The sequence below is a fragment of the Hyaloscypha bicolor genome (genome assembly GCF_002865645.1).
Source record: "Hyaloscypha bicolor E unplaced genomic scaffold K444scaffold_182, whole genome shotgun sequence".
Lineage (NCBI taxonomy): Eukaryota > Fungi > Ascomycota > Leotiomycetes > Helotiales > Hyaloscyphaceae > Hyaloscypha > Hyaloscypha bicolor.
Genome location: NW_020194684.1, coordinates 6,429,217 through 6,452,303, shown reverse-complemented (window position 1 = coordinate 6,452,303; position 23,087 = coordinate 6,429,217). Strand labels below are relative to the sequence as shown.

The 23,087-nt window shown below is 44.0% G+C and overlaps 6 protein-coding genes across 6 annotated transcripts; 3 read left to right on the top strand and 3 right to left on the bottom strand.

Annotated features, from left to right (window-relative positions):
• The first annotated feature begins 38 nt into the window (after nt 1-38).
• K444DRAFT_575434 (putative peroxisome biosynthesis protein PAS1) lies at nt 39-3,974 on the top strand. Its single transcript, XM_024877476.1, has 2 exons — nt 39-203; nt 254-3,974. Exons 1-2 carry the CDS (start codon nt 75-77, stop codon nt 3,845-3,847), a joined length of 3,723 nt encoding a protein of 1,240 aa, XP_024729245.1. The 5' UTR covers nt 39-74; the 3' UTR covers nt 3,848-3,974.
• Nucleotides 3,975-5,640: 1,666 nt separating this feature from the next.
• K444DRAFT_544483 (putative cytochrome P450 alkane hydroxylase) lies at nt 5,641-7,305 on the bottom strand (the record flags this gene model as incomplete). The annotated part of the gene is made up of 3 exons (XM_024876053.1): nt 5,641-5,836; nt 5,926-6,148; nt 6,210-7,305. 3 exons carry the CDS (start codon nt 7,303-7,305, stop codon nt 5,641-5,643), a joined length of 1,515 nt encoding a protein of 504 aa, XP_024729244.1.
• A 795-nt stretch (nt 7,306-8,100) lies between these two features.
• Nucleotides 8,101-10,138, bottom strand: K444DRAFT_637512 (cytochrome P450; the record flags this gene model as incomplete). Its single annotated transcript, XM_024884130.1, has 11 exons — nt 8,101-8,346; nt 8,493-8,503; nt 8,607-8,701; nt 8,763-8,854; nt 8,908-8,949; nt 8,997-9,174; nt 9,226-9,464; nt 9,577-9,587; nt 9,646-9,718; nt 9,773-9,942; nt 10,003-10,138. The coding sequence occupies 11 exons, from the start codon at nt 10,136-10,138 to the stop codon at nt 8,101-8,103; spliced, it is 1,293 nt and encodes a 430-aa protein (XP_024729243.1).
• Nucleotides 10,139-11,412: 1,274 nt separating this feature from the next.
• K444DRAFT_657235 (4-hydroxyacetophenone monooxygenase) lies at nt 11,413-14,013 on the bottom strand (the record flags this gene model as incomplete). Its single annotated transcript, XM_024886137.1, has 10 exons — nt 11,413-11,532; nt 11,611-11,758; nt 11,805-12,007; nt 12,065-12,199; nt 12,246-12,292; nt 12,345-12,543; nt 12,621-12,685; nt 12,747-13,154; nt 13,208-13,351; nt 13,995-14,013. The coding sequence occupies 10 exons, from the start codon at nt 14,011-14,013 to the stop codon at nt 11,413-11,415; spliced, it is 1,488 nt and encodes a 495-aa protein (XP_024729242.1).
• Nucleotides 14,014-14,346: 333 nt separating this feature from the next.
• On the top strand, nt 14,347-16,692 carry K444DRAFT_657234 (MFS general substrate transporter; the record flags this gene model as incomplete). The annotated part of the gene is made up of 7 exons (XM_024886136.1): nt 14,347-14,398; nt 14,488-14,504; nt 14,624-15,010; nt 15,065-15,241; nt 15,291-15,476; nt 15,526-16,233; nt 16,486-16,692. The coding sequence occupies 7 exons, from the start codon at nt 14,347-14,349 to the stop codon at nt 16,690-16,692; spliced, it is 1,734 nt and encodes a 577-aa protein (XP_024729241.1).
• Nucleotides 16,693-18,847: 2,155 nt separating this feature from the next.
• K444DRAFT_487209 (uncharacterized protein) lies at nt 18,848-21,060 on the top strand (the record flags this gene model as incomplete). Its single annotated transcript, XM_024873139.1, has 4 exons — nt 18,848-19,036; nt 20,041-20,146; nt 20,175-20,367; nt 20,868-21,060. Coding segments are annotated over 4 exons (681 nt in total), but the record flags the coding sequence as incomplete, so codon positions are not given.
• Nucleotides 21,061-23,087: the final 2,027 nt, after the last annotated feature.

Below are 23,087 nucleotides of genomic sequence, written 5' to 3'. Positions count from 1 at the left end.
GGAGTGAAGTCCGACAAGAATTGTTGAAGCTTCACTGACGATCTTTCCTCATTCTTTCCTGCCATACCCTCACCATGGCTCCCGATTCGAGAAGGCGCAGCAGCCAGGCTACTCCCGCTGAAATATCTCTTGTCCATAATCTGAAGAACTGTTTCGTTAATCTCCCATCCTCTCTGTGTTCACTCCTGGTCAATGTAAACACGGTACGTTCTCTCTCTCTCTTTGCCGACGCGCTTTGCTGACTTCTCTATAGCTAGCACAAAATATCATCATAGAATTGAACTATCGAATTCCACCTCCCCAAAATTCCAATCAAACAAATGGCGCGCCAACACAAAGGTCCATCTACGTGGGATGGACGGGGATGCAAAGCAAGAACAAGCCAGCCCCAGTGGTCAGCAGAGACGGCATAAGTGGCACAAGAGGAAATGCATCTGGTCGACAGCAAGATGTGCCGTTGATTGAGATTGATGCTACATTTGCGCATGCACTGGGACTCTCTGATGGGCAAAAAGTAACGGCGAACATACACGTCGACCCTCCCGTTGCGCACACTGTCAATATTGAGCCTTTGACACCGGAAGACTGGGAGATTATGGAATTGCATGCGACCTTCCTAGAGATTAACCTTGTTAATCAAATCCGAGCTCTGCCAAATCCAAATTACACCCCTTCGAATGCCCCCAAACCTCCGCCACACCCCCTGACACTTCACCTGTCACCAACCTCGACTGCCAACATTATCGTCACATCACTTGTCCCCGAACTCTCCTCGACATCCCCATTCGCGAAACTGTCTCCTGATGCGGAGGTGATCGTTGCCCCCAAAGCAAGGTCAAAACCATCACGAAGTTCGGGAGAGAATCGTAGTGTGTCCTCACGGAAGAGTGCTGGAGGGCGGAGTGGCGTAAGCACAGTGCGCCGAAGAAGTGGTCGTGAAGAGCCAAGACCAGTCATGTTCTTTAGAGGCCTCGATCGAAGTATCTGCGCCGAGTGGTTTGATGACACCAAGGATGCACAAGACCATGGTTTGAAGGTTTGGGTTGACCGGGATGTATTACTTTCCAAAGCCCTGAAAGGATTGACTTGGGCTTCTGTTACTGTGGTCAAACCAGCAAGCTTGCAGGTTCCAATTGACCCCCAGAAACTTCAACAAGAGCTGGAGAAAATGGGCGAAGCTGGAAAAGCTGCGACCAAAGTAGTGGCACGGTTGATGCCATGGGATGACCCGCCAGATAGCCAGCATATCGCACTTTCGTCAGCACTGTGTGCTTCGATGGGCAGTGAAGGGCTTGTTGGTGGTGTTGTGAAGCTAGAGCCAGCCCCTCAACAGGTTTCGAAAGCGCCATCCCCTCCAAAGGATCCTGCTCAACCATCAGCAAAGTCTTCTACCCAGGTTGTCAAAATTTATCCCTTTGAGTCAGGTACCGGGAAGAAATCTGAGGGCCTGACATTTGGTGGAGAATCAAAAGCGGAACGCGAAGAGGCTAGCAGGCGAGTCCTGAAAATGTTCGGCAATGGGATTCTAGATGGACCTCTTACTGATGGCTTCATTCTGGGAGAACTGAGTACTCCTGACCGTTTATCAACCTGGGAAGGTGGAATCCTTCGATTTGATCATCCACCACCAGATTCCGCAAAGCCAACTTGTAATTGGTTTCTAGGCTCAGAACGGAAGTTCACAATTGAATTTCAGGGTACTATTCCGCGTCCCTGGTCCATCTCGAAAGGCAATACAGTCGACGATCCCTTACCAGAACAAGCTCCAGTCCTAGTGGGGATTGACGATTTGATCAACCAACTACAGTCACATTTATCGCACATGTCCTCGGTACTGCTCACCGGAGCTCTAGGTTCTGGCAAGAGCTCTGTTACATATCTCCTAGCGCATCGTCTTCAGTCTGAGATGCTCTTCCATACTACATATTTTTCATGCCGAAAGTTGGTTACAGATGAGACTCGGGTGTCAACGATCAAGGAGACATTTACTCGTGTTTTCATGAGTGCCTCTTGGGGTGCGAGGCTCGGTGGGAAATCAATGGTCATATTGGATGATTTAGATAAGATATGTCCGGTCGAGACAGAGCTTGAGGTTAGCGAAAATGGTCGCAGCAGGCAGATCAGCGAATGTCTTTGCGCTCTTGTTAGGCAGTACTGTGGCAGAGACAGTGGTGTCGTACTACTTGTAACTGCTCAAGCCAAAGAGTCTGTTCACAATGTGATTGTTGGTGGTCACGTTGTCCGGGAGATAATTGGCTTGAAAGCGCCTAACAAGGAAGCAAGAAGGCGAGTAATGGAGATGGTAGTGAAGCAAAATATGGCGCATCCGGAAGTTCATGATAAGAGTGCATATGGCAGTCGTCCAGCAACAGCAGATGGCAGTGCTAGTGAAGGAGAGGATGGAGGATGGATGGAGGGAGCTAGTGTGGCCAGCCATCCAGCATCTACTAGCAAGGACGGATTCGTTGTCTCTCCCGATCTCGACTTTCTCGACCTGGCTGGTGAAACTGACGGGTACATGCCAGGTGACCTGGTATTGCTCGTTGCTCGTGCTCGGAGCGAAGCATTAATTCGCTCAGTCTCACAATCACCAAAGAACGTCGAATCGACGAACGTGCAGCTCAGCCGCAACGACTTCGCCAGCGCTCTTACAGGCTTCACACCCGCATCTCTTCGCAACGTCACACTTCAAACAAGCACTACAACCTTCTCCTCCATCGGCGGCCTTCACGCCACCCGAAAAATTCTCCTCGAAACCCTTCAATACCCTACCACCTACGCCCCCATCTTTGCCCAATGCCCTCTCCGCCTCCGCTCCGGCCTCCTCCTCTACGGCTATCCCGGCTGCGGGAAAACACTCCTTGCATCCGCAGTAGCAGGCGAATGCGGCCTAAACTTCATATCAGTCAAAGGCCCCGAAATCCTTAACAAATACATTGGCGCTTCTGAGAAGTCTGTCCGTGATCTCTTCGATCGTGCCGAAGCCGCCAGGCCCTGCATACTCTTCTTCGATGAATTCGACTCCATAGCCCCGAAGCGAGGGCACGACAGTACCGGTGTCACGGATCGGGTTGTTAACCAATTGCTCACGCAAATGGATGGAGCAGAAGGACTGTCGGGTGTGTACGTGCTGGCTGCTACGAGTAGACCGGATCTCATCGACCCCGCCCTTCTCCGTCCCGGCCGCCTCGATAAATCTCTGATCTGTGATCTACCTGATCTTGAGGATAGAGTTGATATCTTGCGTGCTCTAGGCACGAAACTAAAGCTTAGCCAAGAAGTGATGATGAATTTAGAGGAGATTGCAAGCAGAACGGAGGGTTATAGTGGTGCTGATTTACAAGCGTTGGTGTACAATGCACATTTGGAGGCAATTCACGATGTGCTTGGTGATCATGAGCAAAATGGTGTTAGAACTGCAAAACGCACGAGTGGCACAACTCCAACCGGCACGAAACAATTCATCCAATTCCGCTATGGAGAAGAGGAGGAGCGTCTGGACTCTGAAGCGAGATCAAGAACGGGACATAATAAGGCCAAACTGCTCGCTGAGAAGGCAGAGATCTCCGCCAAGCTTGCAGAGATTAAGGCTGCGAAGAAGAGGGCCAAGGCCGAGTTGAAGGGTGGGAAAGTGGAGGAGAAGGTGAACGAAGAGAAGGAGCAGCAAGAGGTGGTTATTGAGTGGCGGCATGTGGAGGGGAGCTTGAAGAGCACGAGGGCTAGTATTAGCGTACAGGAGAGGAAGAGACTAGAGAGCATTTATCGCGAGTTTGTGGTGGGGAGGAATGGGGAGATGAAGAGTGGAGAGGGGAATAGGGAGGTTGGTGGGAGAACGAGCTTAATGTAGAAGAGACAAAAGTAGAAATGGCAATTGCATCTGTGGTTGGATATGAGACCTTCAATTCATTTGTTGGGACGTTTCTATTTCCTGCTTTGCGTCTTCGCCGTACTACGGGCGCAATTTGAAAAACTACACCAAGCCTTCAATGCGGACGGAACTACCACCATTTTCCCTTTTCCTGTTATTTGCGATATGGGAGCGCCGTGCTCTATGGATGGCAAGGATCGTGCTTTTATTGTTGGTGAGAGTGGTTTTGCGAATTGCACCTAAATTATATGGAACAACGGGCGAAAAAAAAAAAGGAGAAAAGATTGGGGGCTTTGAAATTGGCAGCTGGGAAAGAAAGGTATAAATTGACCTTCTGGGTGGAAGACTCGGAATGGCTGAGTTTCAGGTGTTATTTGGAGTAAGGCTTATTGAATCATTGGACCTGGTGTTCTTTTTGAGATTGTTTCAGGCACCTTTCTTGTTCATTCTACCGAAGCCCTTAACCCCTGTACTGCCAAAACCCCGATTTTTCATGACACTTGCGCATTTGCGCATTGCACATTGCACATTCGCACATTACACTCAGCTTTTGAAATTTTGAAATAAAGTAATTATTTAAATTCCTATTAATTCACTTAATCCTTTATTAAATCCTTAATAAATTTTATATAGGCTATTTTTAGAAATTCTTATATAAGTAATTAAATTTAATATTTTATTAAATAAGGGAAGAAAAATTCGAGGGCGTACGAGCCTTGAAAGCGCACGAGCCATTGCGGCCGTTTTGCGGCCGTTACGGCCGCTTCGCTTAAATCTTACTAGGGCCTTCCCAAAAATCTTTCTCTTATATATTAAGCTTATTAAAGCTCTTATTACTTTTATAATTATAAAAATTATTATTAATATATATATAAGAATTTGAATGACTTTAAAAAGTTAAGAATTATAAAAGTTATACTTAAAGATCTCAAGAACTTAAAAAATAGCCCCAAATTTCTAAGCGAGAAAATAATATTAAAGGAAGAACTTCAAAATTTTACAAATCAAAAAATTCTGATTAGAAGAATTCTGATTAATCTAAATTAAAGAGAATAATTAGAAAAGTATATAAGCTATTTGTAAGCTTATAAATATCTTATACTATAAGTAATTTATTATATAAGAAGTAAAAAGTAAGGAGAAAGTCAAGTGCAATGTACGCAATTAATGTCATTTGCAATGTCATTTCGGGGTTTTGGCAGGAGCATCGCTATCGGCCTCGGTATTGGACAGAAGGGAGGTCCATATTCGATGAGATTACCAACGACATTGATTAGCCAGCCTACCGACAGCCTTCTAACCAGTCCAAATTTTTGGTTCCATGACTGCTCATGCTAATCCCGACCCGTTTGAACACTTCTCTCTCCATCCTGGATATGTCTTTGGACTAAGATACCATCCGTCATATACCGTTCTCTCACGTATCACCTTGGTAAAGGCTAATGATGTGCTAATCCGATGTCCCATGACATAATGACCGACGTTCTGGAATGTCACGATCCCGGAGGGTCAACCGAATCTGACTCTGTCGCAACGTCTTTCACGCCGAGCTCGGAACGATCAGAAGTGGGACTCACTCAAGGATAAGATCTACAGCACATATATGACGGAGATTCTAGCCTTCAAGACACATTGAGAGCTATTCAAGATCACCACGGATTCAAAATTGCTTTAACATAGCCCTCCACGCAGTGTTCATCCCTTTTATTTCAACCCTTCCGACATAAATAGTAGTGCTCTCAGGTTTCCAAGTTCAATCACCTATAACTATATCAAAAGAGTGAAACTTTGCACCCTGTCTTTACAGAACAAGTAACGTGCCAATTTTCCTTCCAGGGAGAGTTATCACGCGACTCTACGCCTTGGAACTCCTGTAGGAGTCGCACGGTCGTGTATGCGATCTCCGTTAGGGCGAACTGCTGCCCTAAGCAGATTCGGGGGCCGCCGTTAAAGGGAAGATAGCCCCATCTGGGATCAATTAGCCTCTTCCAAGACCTGTTCAAGGGAAACGTTTGTGTACTGAATAGGCAACACGTTATGGACCAATCAAAACTTACCCAGGTCGAAGAGCGTCGTCCTCCCACCTTTCTGGTCTGAACACATCTGCATCTGCTCCAAATATGTCTTGGCGTCTATGCATAGCAAAATAATTAAAGATTACTAGTTGCCCTTTCTCAACGAAGACAGGAGAGGAACCGTCTGGCCCTCCTCCGACCGGTAGAATAGTATCTTGTACCGCTGTGCGCATATTCGTTGGAAGTGAGGGATAGAGGCGGAGAGCTATTGTTATATTGTTATTTCTATTCAACAATACTAATTAAACAGTGTTGATGAATCTTACATTCCTGAATTGTGTTTTGCAGATATCGCATCTTTTTCAGCTGTACAAAGTCTGGCCTCTGCCCGGCTAGTTCTGCTACCTCTGCTTGCAGTTTCTGGACAATTTCGGGGCGTTTTGCAAGTGTGAACCACAGTGAAGTCAGTGCCACAGCAGTTGTCTCGCGGCCAGCCACGAGTATGCCGAGAAGTTCTCCACGAATCCGTGGTACATCGTAAGTCTCTTTGACAAGTTCCTGGAGCAGAGAATATTTCCCACTTCCTGGAAACTTTTCGTTCTCGAGAGATGTATTCGATGTTGATGATTGATGCTCCTTGATAGCCTGATGAATGTAACTATCAATCCAGGTGTGGCATAGCCGAGATGCCTCTAGGTACTCCTTTTTAGATTGACGGAGGGGAACAAATGGTAGTAAGAATTCGTCGACAATGAGACGCCCAGCGTCGTCGAAAAGCTTTGAGACGTCGTGATCTAGATACAAATCCTGCCCTGTCAATAGCTCGATGCTGGTGTTCAAGGTGAACGAAAAGAATAGGGGCTCAAGATCGATTTCTGAGCCGTCTTTAGGGAGGACGGATAACATACGGCCAAAGTGTTTTTCGAATGTTGATGATTCGGCATCGATAAATTGGGTTTTGGCCAAGTTCGGTCGGATCATGGCTCTAGAATGCTGCCAATCTGAACCAGTTAAGGTGAATATGGACTTTGATAGAAAAGGCTTTAGTGCGTTCGTGCGTCTTGATCCGAAAGAGTAGCTTGCGAAGTCCGTTGAAAGAATTGATTTCAGGTTCTCTGGTTCAATTGTGCTTAAAGAACGACTTCCACCAAGGCGAAGGGAATATGTGTTGCCATATTTTTGATACCGGGACAAGAGTTCGGGTAGCAAATTATGATTTTTTTGACTGATATAGTTTCTCCATGCAACGTCGAGTCCAAAAACCGGATCCTTATTGGGATATCTAGGTGGTTCCTCGCATCCGTGCTCCTTTTTCAGGAGGCGTCTCTGACGGTAGAGGACCGACCAGGCGTAAAACTTCCATGAAAGTAAGAGCAGAGAAAAAGTGGCTGTCACCAGAATGTAAACTCCGGAAAGTACCATGGACGGCAGGAAATTCTTGCTTTGCTGCATAATCGAAACCAGCACCTGGGGAGGAAGAATATCGTTGTAAAGTTTAGAAAATTTCAAGCCTTTGTCAATGGGGAGACTTGGCAGTATCCACTCTATTTGTACAAAAGTCCGGAGTAATTACCACAGCTTCTATCTTTAGGTATACCAAGTCCTTCGTTGGTCCCAGTTTGATAAGGAGGTGGGTTGGCTTACTGTCGAGCTGACCAGGGCCACGCATCTTAAAACGGCTCCTCAGTACTATCCTCAGAAGCGCTAATATTAGCAACGAGCCACGTTGGTTGACAGGTTGACAGCGGCGCAGCAAGGCGCGGCTTTCCATTAATAGAATGCTTGGCTGCTCCTTATTCCTTTGCCTCGGAATCTTTGCCCGGCTCCTCTAGATGACCATAAGACTATTCTTGTTCGTGCATCTCGTCTGTGGGATAGTGGTTAGTCAGTTCGTAGCTTCGCACTCCATCCAGTAGACATTAATATCTGATTACATATAACTATCTTCTGGGAAACGATCATGGAAATGACAAATTCTAAGAGTATCATCAGGGATGGGTCGAGTATCTGTCTAAATAATGCAATGTAGGACACCGGATTGTGGTATTTTACAGTATATTTAACCATGTCATCCAAATCAACCCATTATATAATAGAATGTTATAGTCTTTGAGCAACCTCTAGAATCTAGCGATACAACAGGTTAAACTGGCCATCCCGAGGATGTATGGAAAGTACACATTATGGGAGAAGCCGGCTTGATGTTCAATTCAACCCTCAATGCTTTTTCTGTTTCTCCAGGATCAGGTACCGAGATACTTTCGAACACCTGAAAGAGACGGCACAGTGTGTATTGGAGCTGAATGAGGGAGAAGTTTCGCCCAAGGCAGACACGGGGTCCGTGGTTAAATGGCAGATAATGCCACTTAAAGGGTTGCCATGTCTCCCAGCGCCCCGGCCTGAAAACATGTGCGTCTTCACCGAAGAAACCAATATTACGATGAAGAGAGACCACGGAGTAGACTAAAGAGCAGTTAGCCTTTGATATTAGCATCAAGTGGAGACTAGGATAGCGGACTTATTTGGGTGCCTTTTAGAATTCCTATAGGATCCTGACCTGAGGAACCACCACCCATGGGAAGACATGTATCTTCAAGAGCCGCGCGTACATTGAAACCGACTGTGAAAGATTTCATTAGCTTAATCCAACCTAAACATTGCGTGGGAAGTTCTTGGGGAAGTGCTGTGAATTTGTGATGTATAAAGTGATTAGGAAATCATACGTGGGGGATATAATCGCAACGTCTCTTGGATTATGTTCTTCAAATAGGTCATTTTCTGGATATCTTTGGGCGTGGGAAGCCTCTCAAGCCCTACACTACAATTCGGGGATCAGCATCGCATCTGATATGAGTGCTTGAGAAAGCGAAGATGCTTACTGGGTTACAATTTCGGCTCTTAGTTTTCGAACTATCTCTGGGTTGAGAGCTAACTCGTGCAAGGCCCATGCAAGAGTCAGTCCAAAGGGGTCCTGTCATCATAGTTAGTGCCCATCGGTTGTCAGATAGATAATCTGCTTTATACTTTGCCCGCGAGTAGAACCGCAATTATTTGATCCCTCATTTCCTAAACAGTTAACATATATTAGCAATTATAAGAGAGATGCTGCCTACCTTCGCATTCCTACACTTGGAGTGTAATGAATCAACCAGTCTGCTACTTTGAGCTTCTTTCCCCAAAGTGCTATAAATCGGCATCGCCATAATTCTTTCAACTTGAAGTGCTAGATACTTCTCCACTTCGATCATAGCCCCCGAGAGAAACACAGTGGGCATTATAGATCCGATCCATCTTCAAAATAAAGTTTTAGTAATAAACGTCAGGACTAGAATTGAAACTCACCCAAAACAAGTTCTGATGGTATTGTAGGCTTGTAGCTTATCCATTGCTTCTCCGAACAGAAATTTTTCAGTTTCCAAGGTATTTGCTGACTTTTCTAAAAAGATGTCGGAAACTACATCTAGGGCGAACCTCGAAGACAGATTGCTGACATTTACTATTTTTTTTGCTGAAAGCTTATCTAGCAACTTTTGGACATGGAGCTCAGTGCGTTCGAAGTCCGAGTCCCAGCCTTTTGAAAGCTTTTTGCAGGTCAGGTTAACTTCTCGACTGCGAAATTACCGACATCAGACGGCGGGAAGAGATGGTATGACCTACGTGAGGGCGAAGTAACCTCTGTGAACTCCGCCATACCTGCCCATCAGCTGAAAGCTTGAATTAGTAACAATTCTTTTAAGCAGAAGTATTTTTGTAGAAGCATACTTGCAAAAATTGAGTCACCCATTAGATTATTCCAAGTCCTATGTAGATTTTCCCCCTTTCCGTATTCTTTGAACTTCAAGATAGTTAGCTATGCATAAATAAGTAAATGGGAAGTAAAGGTGTATACCTTGGTGCTCATAATTGCCTCGAAATTCTGAGGTTCATCGGTAACTACTAGACGCATTCCTAGTATATTAAAATCAAGGGTGTGGCCGAAGCGGCCCTGGAGGTCGCTACAGTATTCCACGAGCCCGTCACAAAACCAGTTTTTGATCAAGCCGAACACAATATGTATGCCTAAAACAGATAATTCAAGGTTAGTCGCAGACCGACTGTCCAAGGCAAACAGCAACTAACCAAAAGGAAGTCCGGGCACAGTTGCTCCTCTACCGCCGAGAGTTTTCAGCCTTTGTTGAGTGTTTTGCCAGCTTCGAATATACCAGCCAACTAGAATAAAACCACAAACCAGAATGAGATCGAGTGAAAAATTCATGACGGGTGTATAACTCGCTTCTCGTAGAATAGGAAACTTTAAATTTAAAGTTTCTGAAGAAGCTCCGAGATACGAATGTTAGAATAACAGAATTTTGTTCATTCAGACTACGATAGCTCGGAGCTGAGAACTATTAAATTCACAAGTCTGCTAATAATAGACGCATGCTTCATTGATTATGAAAACCTCGAGATATGCAACCAATAGGATTTATTTATAAATGGGATTGAATCCTTGTTTAAGACATAAGAAAATAGTTCTCTGTTTTGGGAGGCATGCCGAGGCTGACCAACTGTCACAAGTTTTATATTCATTGATTACAATTTCAAGGTAATTAAAGCAGCTCTAGGAAGCGAGATCAGCTATGGATCACAACGTATTCCAAATCTTTTTAGTGCAGGACGGGCCGCACCAGTCAAACGCATTAAGTATTGAAGTAGCTGCAACTCGTTCCAGATTTGGATCGGCATAGCGATCCACCAGGATGCAATCCGTTTCTGCAGTCTAAGAAACCCAACTAATGGGAACCCGAGTCTTTGATCTTTGGTGGCATTGACTAATGCTCAGTCAGCCTTCTTTGCTCAGCTCACTCAAATCCGGCGTAAGCAAGGGTCTGGAGTAAGCGAGTGTCTGGCGTAAGCAAGTGTTTATTCTGCCCTAAATACTTTTCTGATAAGCAATACCAACTTTTGCTATAATTAATTACACCCTTGAGTATTCTAAAGCACAGAGAGAACCAGTGAATTAGGCCAATACCTAAGTTATCTACACCTAGTTTTTATGTAGAAATTTCTAGAAGTCTAAATCCTCAAGCGTGTGGAAACATATTCAGGACAAAAGTATGCGGCTATTACTCGCGTTGGCCAACGGAGGATTTTCGCCATTACACTTTCTCCACACCACTCATCTGACTGATTCCGCAGAGTTTGGTATACCTCGTCACCGGGGTAATAGTTACGCCAATCTTTCTAGAGACTTCTTCTCAGTAAGGGGGATTCGACGAATAGAATTAGTGGATATAGAGAAATACTACCTTATTCAGTAACCTCCAAATGTGGAGTTTTTGGAATTATTACCCCGATGAATATAGGATTTATTATTCATGAGAACTCAAAATCTTTAGCTTGAGAAATAATAATTTCTACTTTTTGATGTACTGTATATCCCGAATTGAATTTTATTTTGTCAAGAACAAGCAGGTAGCTTCTGGGCTACTCCAGAATTCATCATGTATTAAAATAGCCTTAATATTGTTTTAGGCACTAGGAGATGGATTAATCCAAGTAGCGGTAAGACCAGTCGCGCATGTCAGGGAATTTATTGCTCCACCATAAATGAACAAAGCTCCATGGATAATTTGTAAAGTTCCAGCCGGTTTTCTGATCGACGTAGTACTAAAATGACTTGCAGTTAGTACGTCATCCCTTGAACTGCTAATGACAAGCTGCGGTAGAGGAAATTGAGAAACCTACCGTGGCACAATTATCTGCATAAACACGCGACTTCAATGCGGTTTGAACGTCGTTAACCCATTTTTGTTCAGCCTCGGACTTCACTTCTACTTCAATGGCATGTCTTTCCAAAACTGGTTTGACAGCCTTTACAATGAGGTCGATAGTGCTTCTACTTGTTAGCAATGGTCGCAAGAGTGTGACTTAGTCCTTGCCTCTCGATCGAAAACACCGAAGAGCTGTGCCCGCTAACGGAGTTGGGTCCAGATAACAAAAAGAAATTTGGAAAGCCAGCTAAGGCCGTTGTCTTATAAGCTTCAATGCCCCCAAAGGTTTTCCAATGGCTGACGAGAGTTTCACCACGTCGACCGACCACGCTCATTTCATAGAAGAAGGAGTTGAAGCCATTAGCAACGATCTGGATATTTTAGTATCAGTGGTCAACTATATGCGAGTGAAAACTGGGAATTCATACGATAATGTCTGCCGGGTAATCTTTTCCCGAACTTGTCACCAAGCCGCATCTCTTTAAAGAAATAATTCTGTCATCGGTGAGATGAACATTCTGCCTGTGTAACGATTCCAGATAGCCTGGATCTAAGATTTTTCTCTTGGATTATTTAGTAATCACCCACTCTCAGATTTTCATGATGTACCTTGCATCCAAGGGCGTACTTTGGGATCAAAAGATTCCAATACTCGGCTGCAAACTTAATCAGCGAAGACACCTTATAAAAATTGTTTCCTCTATTTACCTGGTGCAGATCGTTGAACATAAGTATTAGCCTTTGCTCGAACTCGTGATCTCGGCTGCTGTGTAGTTTGACCAAGAGAGAAAGATTGGAAAGTCATTTCCAGATATGCAAATACAAGAAATCGAAGAAGCTTTAATAAGATTGGAATATATTGAAACATTGACTTCCCAATGGAGCCAAAACGCCACCGATCCATGGGCTTAGGAACGTAATATTGAGGTGTCTAACGCGTGGAATGAACAAAAAGTTCTGCAAGTTGAGGTGAAGCATACTGACTCTCATGAAGTGGTATACGTTCTTTGCTTCATCTGCAATGGCGGGGACGATCTGTGAGCCGGAACCTAACAAAATATTAGTCTTACTATCTCGTCACATATCTCTCATCGCAGGTGAAATACATACAACCGTTGCCGATGACGATTATGTCCTTGTCTTTGACACTGATATCGGACCTCCACTGTGCACTATGCACGATCTGTCCATGAAATTCACCTCGGCCAGGAATCTCGAATGAATTTGGTACAACCAAACGACCAACGGCGGAGATGAGGACTTTACAATGGTGCTCAATAATTTCGCCAGTATGACTCACTTGAAGTTTCAAGAGCCAGGTTCCGGTCTTCTCCTGCCACTTTGCGCTTTCACAAGAGATGTTGTATCTGATGCTTGAACAGATGTTAAAGTCTACAGCAAGCCTTTGGAGATAGGACAGAATTTCGTCTTGATCTGGAAATAGTTTTGAGAAGTTCGAATTTGGTGCGAATGACAGACTGTACAATACGGCCGGAACATCGACACCACATCCAGGGTCTATTGAGGTCAGCAATGGAAGATTTATTTAGACAGCGGAGTGATATGCCCACATGTGTTTGAGCGCCAAGTTCCTCCAAGTCCGGACGCGCGTTCAAAGATCATAAAATCAGTGAAATTTAGTTTTTTCTTCAGTTGACACGCAATTCCCAGTCCTGAGAATCCTGCACCAATTATTGCTACAGTTGTGAAAGGCACTGAATTCGCCATTTCGCATGATCTATTCAGTATTTCGCAAGCAAATTGTAAGTAGTAAATGCAAAGGATTTTCAATCAACAGAAGTGTCTAACATCAAAAGTCAGGAAGATGGATCAGCCACATACTGGAATTCTTGCATGTTATCGCGCCGAGATTTTCACTAGAATAGAATCTAAGGGTTTTCTCCTACATGTAAGCTTACAGGGGCGCGGTGACACCCTAAGAATAGTAATTCTACCCTAGTATGATTTCGCGTTACTGCGTTTGTGACAAATACGATCAAAAACAAGGTTTTAGTTATGGACGTAAGACTGAACAGGAAGCACACGGAGCATGCAGTAAATTGTTACAGAATTGGACACTCTGTGGGATCGATTCTGTCTTACATCATCGATATAAGGAATAATGGGTAGGAGGGTAGCATTGTAGCGTCATTCGGTAGCGAGAGGCTTACTAACCAACATCCCTGTATCTAATTATAGGTTCTGACCACATCAGGGCTGTAATCAAAAATTCAGGAAACTGTCGCGGACGGCGTTTTCGATGTCCATGTATAGGTACGGTAATTCTATGCCGGAATTAGCCTAAGCCATTTCAGTCTACATGTTCTTCTGGAACAAGGAGTACTCATGTAGATCAACAGAAATCGCTCATGCTCATTGGAGCGAATGCCGTCTCGGACGTTTACTAGAGCAGACATCTTATGAGAGGATGCATCTGACATGCACTACAAGACATATCCCTCATCATCAGAGCATTTCGCTAGAGGTACTGCAATGTTGCCCTCCTCATCCACATAGTACTAATCCTCGAGTGATCTACCAACACGCTATTTTCCTAGGTAAGCCAGCTTTGATATTTGAAAAACGGACCAGGTATGTACTTTACAATTTGTGGTGCCAACAATAGTCGACTAACCATGAATTCTACACAGGGAGAGACTACGTGGAAAGGTCGAACTATCTAAGCGACTCATTAGTACCGAGATTTGCCATGTCAAAACCACAGACAAGGACCTTCTTATTCTGCATGCTTGGAATTTGTTGTTGGAATTTCAATGCGGCCATCGAAGCAACTGCATTCTCGGTATCTCTGCCAGTAAGTTTGTCCCTTCATCAAGTTTACAAACATTAGCACGTCTTCAAATATGGGTAGTGCCGCACAATTGTGTGACAGCTCACCTCGAACATTCATATCTTTCGAACAGTCAGATACCTTTCAACTGCCTTTGCTAGAATGCGAATTTCTTTTACTTATTATTCGTTTACAGAGCATAGTGAAAGATGTCCATTCGACCAACATCCAAGGTTTTTGGGCCGTTACCGCTTATCAGGTCTGCTCAACCGTGCTTCAACCAACCTCAGCTTCTGCGTCCGGAATATTCGGCAGAAAAACGATTGTCCTCCTTGGAATAATACTCTTTACAATTGGTGCGCTCCTGGCAAGTCTTGCTCAAGATGTCACTCTCTTGATTGTGGGACGTTGTATACAAGGTTCTGGCGGTGGGACTCTGATGACGATGACTTTTGTCGTTTTAACAGATCTTGTTTCACTTAAAGAACGTGGAAAGTGGGTCGGCCTTCTAAGTATGGTTTGGCTTGTTGGTGCTGTCCTTGGACCTATAATCGGAGGTGTCTTTTCTGAGAAAGTGTCATGGGTATGTTGTGACTTTCGAAATTGCCTGTACGTATCAAACTAACTGTTGGTGAAGCGCTGGATCTTTTGGGTATCGATAATGCTCAGTGCAATCAGCCTCACGCTAGTAATCTCATTTCTTCGTATTGATGAAAAGCCCAAAGACTTTCGCCATACCATCGAAGACATCGACTGGTTCGGTGCCTTCCTGTTCGTTTCGTCTCTGACGAGTTTTCTAGTTCCAATTTCTTGGGCAAGCAGACCCGATCCCATTACAGAGCAGACACTAATGGAGACCACAGGGCGGAATATCTTATTCGTGGAACAATGTCAGAACTCTGGTACCCCTCATTTTGGGACTTTTGGGGCTTGTAGGTTGGTGCTTTTTCGAACAGCTTCTAGCCACGAAGCCCATGGTACGATTGGGAGTTCTAGGAAACAGGACGGCTGCAGTCACATATTTTGGAATTCTGATCCACGGAATGGCAGTAGGTTCGTCCTATCGTTGAAATATCCAGTATAGCTAATTCTACGCAGAGTTTCATCTCGATATATTATCTTCCGCTCTATTTCCAGACTGCATTGAATTTTTCGCCGATCAAAGCCGGTGTCGCCTTGCTCCCCCTTTGTTTGGCGTCTGGCTTATCAGCCGTAATTGTTGGAAATACCATCGCACGTATAGGTCTGTATCGCTGGGCTATCTTTGGTGGCTGGGCACTCTTCATTTTCGGCACTGGTCTCCTCCAGCTTTTAAACATCGGAACCTCGACACCTAGCTGGATCTTTCTTCTCGTAGTTAGTGGCCTCGGTTCGGGTATGCTATACACGTCTCTATCATCACCAGCACAGGCCAGTGCTCGTGATGAGGACATGGCTACTGCTGCTGGCTTAGTTCCATTCTTTCGTTCCCTGGGGCAAGCTTTGGGGATCGTTGTCGGAGATGCAATCTTCCAAAATCAAATGGAGAGGAGCTTATCCCAAGATCCAGAGTTTAGTGACAGCTCACTCACATTTGCCAAAAATGCGCTTGCCCTTACCCAGACAATCAAAAGCCTTCCTCTTGATAGCCCGACAAGATTACATATTGTCGAAAGTTTTGTCCATTCTTTGAGAGTGGTCTGGTGGACAACGTTAGGTCTCGCAGTATTGACCGGGTTGCTCTCCCTCCTTACCAAAGGCTTGACATTGAATCGGGTACCTATTGAGGGTCGGGCAGTTTTGGAAGGAAAGAAAGGATCTGAAATGGTAGGGATATTGTCATCAACTCCCACGAAGGATGTTGAGAATCAACAAGAGTCTTCTTAGTCGAAGACTGCATATGTATATAATTGAAGTATTACAAGTAGAAGGATGGCAGTTTAGGTATTTTATCCGGTATCTCATCCATCATTTTTGTAAGCAGAAAAACGTGGTTCTTTTGCTTTTTAGCATTTACATATGCCTTAACAACAGCGCTCACTTCCCTCTGTGCTATGGTATGCTCTCACAGCTTTTTAGGCTGTAAATCGTCGATCTAGAGCATCGAATAGCACAAAGAGAACTGCTGCTTATAAGAAAAGACGACGATATATGGACGTATATAAAAATAACGGGACGGTGGGTGGGAGAATCGAATCGATTACGAAACGCAAAGAAGGTCGAATCGAAAATAAGATGGACGAGGAACTAGGAAGAGGAAGGAGAACGGTGGAAGCTCTGCGGTAGAGATTTCAAGCCAATCTTGCTTTCATCAGATTGATCTATATAAAACAACCCATTTATTGTGTCTAATGGTATTACTTTCAAAGACAAAGACTACAACAACTCGAAATTGGTAGGGAGTGCGATTGAGATTCTGCACAAGTTTCCACCCCAAAACCTATCTTAAAGGACGCCCGCCCTTACACATGCCCGGGCACCTGCGGTGTATCTCCGGGGAGAGACATTTCTACTATAATCTCAGACGATAAGTGATCCCACTAAAGTCTACTTCTGTCTTCGGACCTGAGTAGTTGCCGCTCTAACCTGAGCTAAGCCATAAGTCCTGAGCACGTTGATGAGTCAGCTAGATCACGTTCAGGGGGTTCACTTTTTGGCTCCCTCGAGGATCAGTTACAGTTTCCATATTATTTATATATAAAATTTTGCAAATCCTGTTGCCTGTAACACAGCCACCTCTTTGAGCCTATTAAGATATCTTGATGGTTTCCGTTCTGGCTCCCTTGTCTCACTTATCAAGCGTCCTTGCAGGAGCCGATTTGGATCCCTTCTGGTCCACTCGTCTCACCTCGCCTAACCACCTGTATATTAGGCCTCTTACAGGTATTATTCGCTCCTTATTTTATATATATCACACCCACACCGCACCTTCGTGCAACACTTCCTATACATGACATCTCCATTTAGCATTCCGAGTCAGCCTTCTGAGGCTGAATCCAACACTTCAAGGCAGACTTCAGGTTTATAGTTAAACAGCGAGCGACGACTTAACTACTCGAACAATCAATTGGCTATAACCCTGCAATTTGGAGCAACTAAAGAGACATTCGGAAATATTTGGGACGTTATTTATTATCCATAAGATTATAAAAAACTTCTGAGCACTTTAAAAATATCTCAAGTTTTTCGTGTTTTAACAGGGGTAAAAGTGGGCGTTGGGCCGGTATACCCTTCTCTAGCCGCTCCCAGCTTGGGCATAAGTGCAGCACTGCTTCTGGCTTCCATCGCTGCTCTTTCTTTCTTTCTCGAAAATCCTTCGTCACTCCCTCCCCCACACTTCAATTTTCTTTAGTGCCCTACCCTACCCTCGAACTCCGACCACTGTCGCCGTCATACTCTCCCGGGCTCCCCTTAACTCGACGCTCCTCTGCGGTCATACGATATTTTTATCTAAATAAGCGCGCGGCTGAGACCCACACTGACCTTGCATTGCCCTCTCAAGCCAGTTCGAAACGCAGGCATATTTACATTTACAAGGAAACGGATAAGACTCAACCAAATATTTTAAAGCTTAGGTAGCTTTAGTTTGCCATCCACATGATAAGTTTGATCTTTGGTGATAAGAAGACTCAGACTGCGTTCAGGCACAGTCTCCAGTCCCCCGTCAATACAAAAAAGGTCCTCTATGCCGCCTGAGAACTCCATTAGTAAAAGATCAAGATTATGGTTCTGGTGGAAGTCATAGAGCCAATTAGGTGAGTCTCTGATCCTACTCTCCAAATTCCAAGTGCCTGTCTGCTCACTACTCACATAGCACCATCTGCATTAAACCCAATAGCTGCAGGGAATATATTCAGCTTCTAGTACAATAAACCGCTATAGCACAAAATCAAAGGTATATCTATAGAACTCCTCTTGCTTATCCGAGCCTTTTTCGCAACACGAAAACATCTTTCGTACAAGTTCAGAAGAGAAATATCCTATCACATTTGATATCACCTTTTTTCCAGGTTCAAATTCTTACTCTTTACTAGCCCCTGGCGTCTCCTCGGTTGTTTCGAGAACAATGACTTCGAGGCATAATGACGGACTTTGTCGTACGTGTGCCAAGTTTAACTTTCGCGCTCTCGAAGAAGGTCGTACGAAACGAACGGAACGAGAAACGGAATTTGACGAATTCTGGGATTTACTTCCAGTGTTAAACTAGAATAATTGACCATTATGCCGACTCCTTATTAGTTGCTTTCGGAATGACGACACCTTTGATTTCGCAGAAGCTGGGAAGTTTGACCTCATATGCGGTGTATATGCTGGCCACGAGTTCCAAGTCTCTGTAGCTCAAAAAGAAGGAGTCAAGAGATCGAGTTATAGTATTCAAGTATGTGGAGACAAGAACAGCCAGATTCAGGAGCATTTGGACAAAATTAGGCCAAGAACTTTCGATGTGGGAGAACTCGAGTCCTGGCTGAACAGGTGCAATAACGGACATCGGCAATACAGCACTAGAGACGATTTTCTGGCTTTACCAAGCGGCTTTCGACTCATTGACGTCAAAAGAGGCTGCGTTATTACAGCTAAATCAGACCCCATATACTGCGCCTTAAGCTACGTCTGGGGCGGTGAGAATCAGGTGACTTTAAATAAGCAGAATCTTATAAGATTGGAAAAAGAAGGCGCACTTTTTGGCAACGACTTCCTCTTACCGAAATCAATACGAAGATAACGGCATAAAGTATCGGGAATACAGAGCATTATTTTATGAAGGCCACTAAATGCCCTGTAAGGTCTTACTTTAATCTCCCTGTAGCTCTCCTTATTCCATGTAAGCCCCTATAAGCTTACTAAAAGTGCCCTGAAGGCTTAATATGGGCTTATGCAGCTTGATGGGGGGGAAATGAGCGATGATTAATCATCTGAGCGGATATAAATACCCGCAAACCCCCGCAAGTCATGGATGAGAAGGCTAATAAACAGAAGAGGGAAGGAGGCAAAGGAAACTGGCTAAAGGGATTGGAAGAAGGCTTATGGTAGGGCCCCTGGAGGAATACGGAAGGTATGGAAGCATAACGAGGAGACTGGTGCCTTTGTTGTGAAGAATGGACGAGGAGGGATTAATTAGTATTAATACCAAAAGAGGATCTTGATTAAGAAGCTCTTGCCCTTCGCAAGGGAATACTAAAAGGATCGTCCCAATATCCTTATACAAGAGAATAATACAGGACCTCACAAGTTACATTACTAGGGAAAGGTTTATAATCTATGGAAGATTATAAAGATAGGAACTTATCTGATCTCAATGTAATCGAGAAAGCCTGGTTTTGGATAAAAAAGGAGACTATTAAGCGGGGACCTACTAGCGATAGGAAGAAGTTGAGAGTGAGGTGGGAGAAATGCTGGGAAGACCTTCCCCAGAGCAAGATTCAAGAGTGGATTGCAGTAATTCCTGATTATATAAAGGAGATAATACGTTTGGAGGGGGGGAATAAGTAGAAAGAAGGTAGAAAGAAGGGTCAAGAGAAGATGGCTAATTAGATAGTTATTTTTATAGATAGAATCGAACTGATCAAAAAATAATCGAAATCGGAGGTTTAGCGAGGTAAGCCACATTTCAGGGGACCCTTACAGGGCTTGCAGGGGACTAGGACTAGCTACAGGAAGATTAAAGTAAGACCTTACAGGGCATTTAGTGGCCTTCATAAAATAATGCTCTGTATTCCCGATACTTTATGCCGTTATCTTCGTAACGGATGCTATCAAGCTCTGCCAAGATCTCAGCCAGAACTATCTCCGGGTGGACTGTTTGTGCATTCTTCAAGACGGAGAAGAGGACAAACATAATCAAATTAGCTCGATGGACGTAGTGTATAATTTAGCACTCTTGACGATCGTCGCTGCGGCTGGAGATGGCGCGAATGCCGGCTTGCGTCCTTTTAACTCTCCTCGATTTGTTCACCGCCGTTCGTCAATACGAGCGATTGGTCAATCGGACCTAAGCGAGGAGCCCGATTCGCTAATAAAAGAGCCCGATTTTAAAATAATTTATAACTTTTTAATAAAGGATAAAGGCCAAAGTTTAATTAAATAAAAAGGATTAATACTTATAAGAGACTTAAATAGTTTTTTCTTAGATTAAATTCTATTAAAGATTAAAAGATATATATAATTTTATATTTTTAAATTAAAATTATAATAAAAAGGTTTTAGAGTTCTAATAAAAGGCTAAAGCTAATATTATTTAATTAATATAATTAACTTAACTATTTTTAATAATTTGCATTAATAGGATTTTAATAATTTATGGGGTTTAAAATATTTTAGTATTTTAAAAATTTGCTCGTATTCGATCTCGTATTTATAAACCGGAGTTCGCTTAAGCAAGCGATTAAGCAATCGGGGCCCGCGATTGGGCAATGGGGACCCCGATTGACCAATCGCTCGTATTGACGAACGGGGGGTAACAGATTTAATTCCCACCTTTCATTCCATGTCGAGACTATCTCAGGCATTTACTTTGTCTCTTGTCTAAGCCCTCAAATCGCTACAGAAATCATTGCAGAATCAAAATGGGCCAGTCGTGGGTGGACCCTTCAAGAGTATATACTATCGAAGAGAATGGTCGTATTTACAGGAAGATATGTTTTCTTTCACTGTAAAGAAGCATTATGGGCTGAAGATTTTGGTTTACAATTTTTAAGTTTCCGTGATAACTGGCCCGGTTAGGACCTTCCGTTGTATCAATTTTGAACAGCAGCACAAGGGTCTTCAGGTCAATATCTAGGAAATTACTCTCAGCTCGTTGCTTAGTATGTTCGTCGGGTTCTCACTAAAGAGGAGGACATTTTGTATGCTTTTCTTGGAATTCTCCGTCGTCTTGAGGACATTATCGGCACTCATTTATGGGGCATGCCATCGAAAGAGTTCGGATCAACGCTACTGTGGTCGGCCAATCCGTCGTTCCCAATCAAGAGAAGACCCTTGTTCCCAAGCTAGTCCTAGGCAGGTTGGAATTATACCAGTGACTTTCCACACGCAGGGATTATTCGCGATGGTATCTATTATCAAATTGGTTCGTGGTATGACCATAGTTCCATTCTAACATGCTACAATATTAGAGATGACACTAAAGTCCAATGTTTTGAGCAAAATTCTATTGGCCGGGTTACTTCAATGCGCCTCAGGGCGATAGAAGAAGGAAGACTATCCTCCACGTCCGAGATATTAATCGAGAAAGCGATTAAGGGCCATTTCACTCCACCAAAGAATTATGAGCATCTTCTGGACTCATACATTTCTCTCAAAGACCGCTCAGGGCCACCACTTTCTCATTATGTGTTCTTTTGGACTAGCTGCGACACCTTGTTTGTAGATCGACAACCTAAATACGATAGGAAGGGTAATTCAAGTATCGGGGAATTTACCGTTCGTCTATAACCAGAGAGCTACCAGCCAATCGGGTTCGTTCGCCTGGATTCCGAATGGCGAGAAAAGCAGCCTGAAATGTTAGAGTTCGCTGTCACGACTGTGGCGTTTTATGGTGTGCATTTTGGGGTCACTCGAATCGTCGTAAAATTTGGACTTATGCTTGTAATGAGCTGTACTAACACTAAGCCGGAGGCCTATACTAGGGTAACAGCCTTTCAAGGGAGAGTGGAGCAGGAAGATTGGATTAAATCGAGACCACAACAGCGTCTTCTGGCTCTTATCTAATGTTTATTATTCTTAAGCGCTTGATGATAAATATAACTCAAGTGCTTAGCTCGCTTACTCGATGTATCATGGTACTAAGAGGCCTGCAGATGTGATAGCCAATTGTAATTGAGGTCCCAAAAGTAAATGAGATGACTATCACAGTGCTCGGAGTAGTGTGAAGTCAAAGAAATATTCGGACTGTGTGAGAATCCTCGAACGGCGGCTCCTTGCCCTATTCTGTGATGAACCGTCAAAGACCAAACTCCAAACGTTGGAACCTGCCGTTATGTTGCGCTTACCTATTAAAATAGGCAAACATATAGAGTTGAGCTGCGTTTTAAGGACCTCCAAAATCGGCGTTAGTGCGACGAACTCAATCTGAACCCCATGGTAGTTACCCTGACCTGTAGGTACAACCGATGACGAGGAGAGAAAGAGGCAGTTCTATTAAAGAACCAAAGCTAGAGGGGAAGGGAGAAGGCAAGTCCTTGGAGTTATCGCGACCAACGTATATCCCTAGACTTGTTAAAGGTCTGATTTGAGGCTAGGCTATTGCCTTTACGGGTGGTCCGTGAAGGTTGTTGATTTCAGGCTATAAGGTCACGTGCAACATATAATAAGAGGGTAAAAATCAACTGAATCGATGGCTACTGACAGTGGGAAGTAGCCTGTATTATGGGCCCTGACTACGCTATCGCTCGGCTTCACATGCAGTAAATACATGTCGCAACCGCTATTCAGCTCCCTGTACAGCTGAACCCTTAGCTGTATTCGGGATTTCTAGTGACTTATTTACCACGCTTGACACCCTATAACCCAAGCTCTTCAAGGCTGATTCAGCGGTATTTTTTTTTTTTAGCGTACGTACAGTGGCAAAGGCCACTGTAGCTTAACTAAGCTTCAGTATCCTTGACTTCGGCACTAACAATACAACAAGGGCTGGTACAGTACAATCTGTAATCATGTGACCTTGGAGCATGCCCGTGACATAG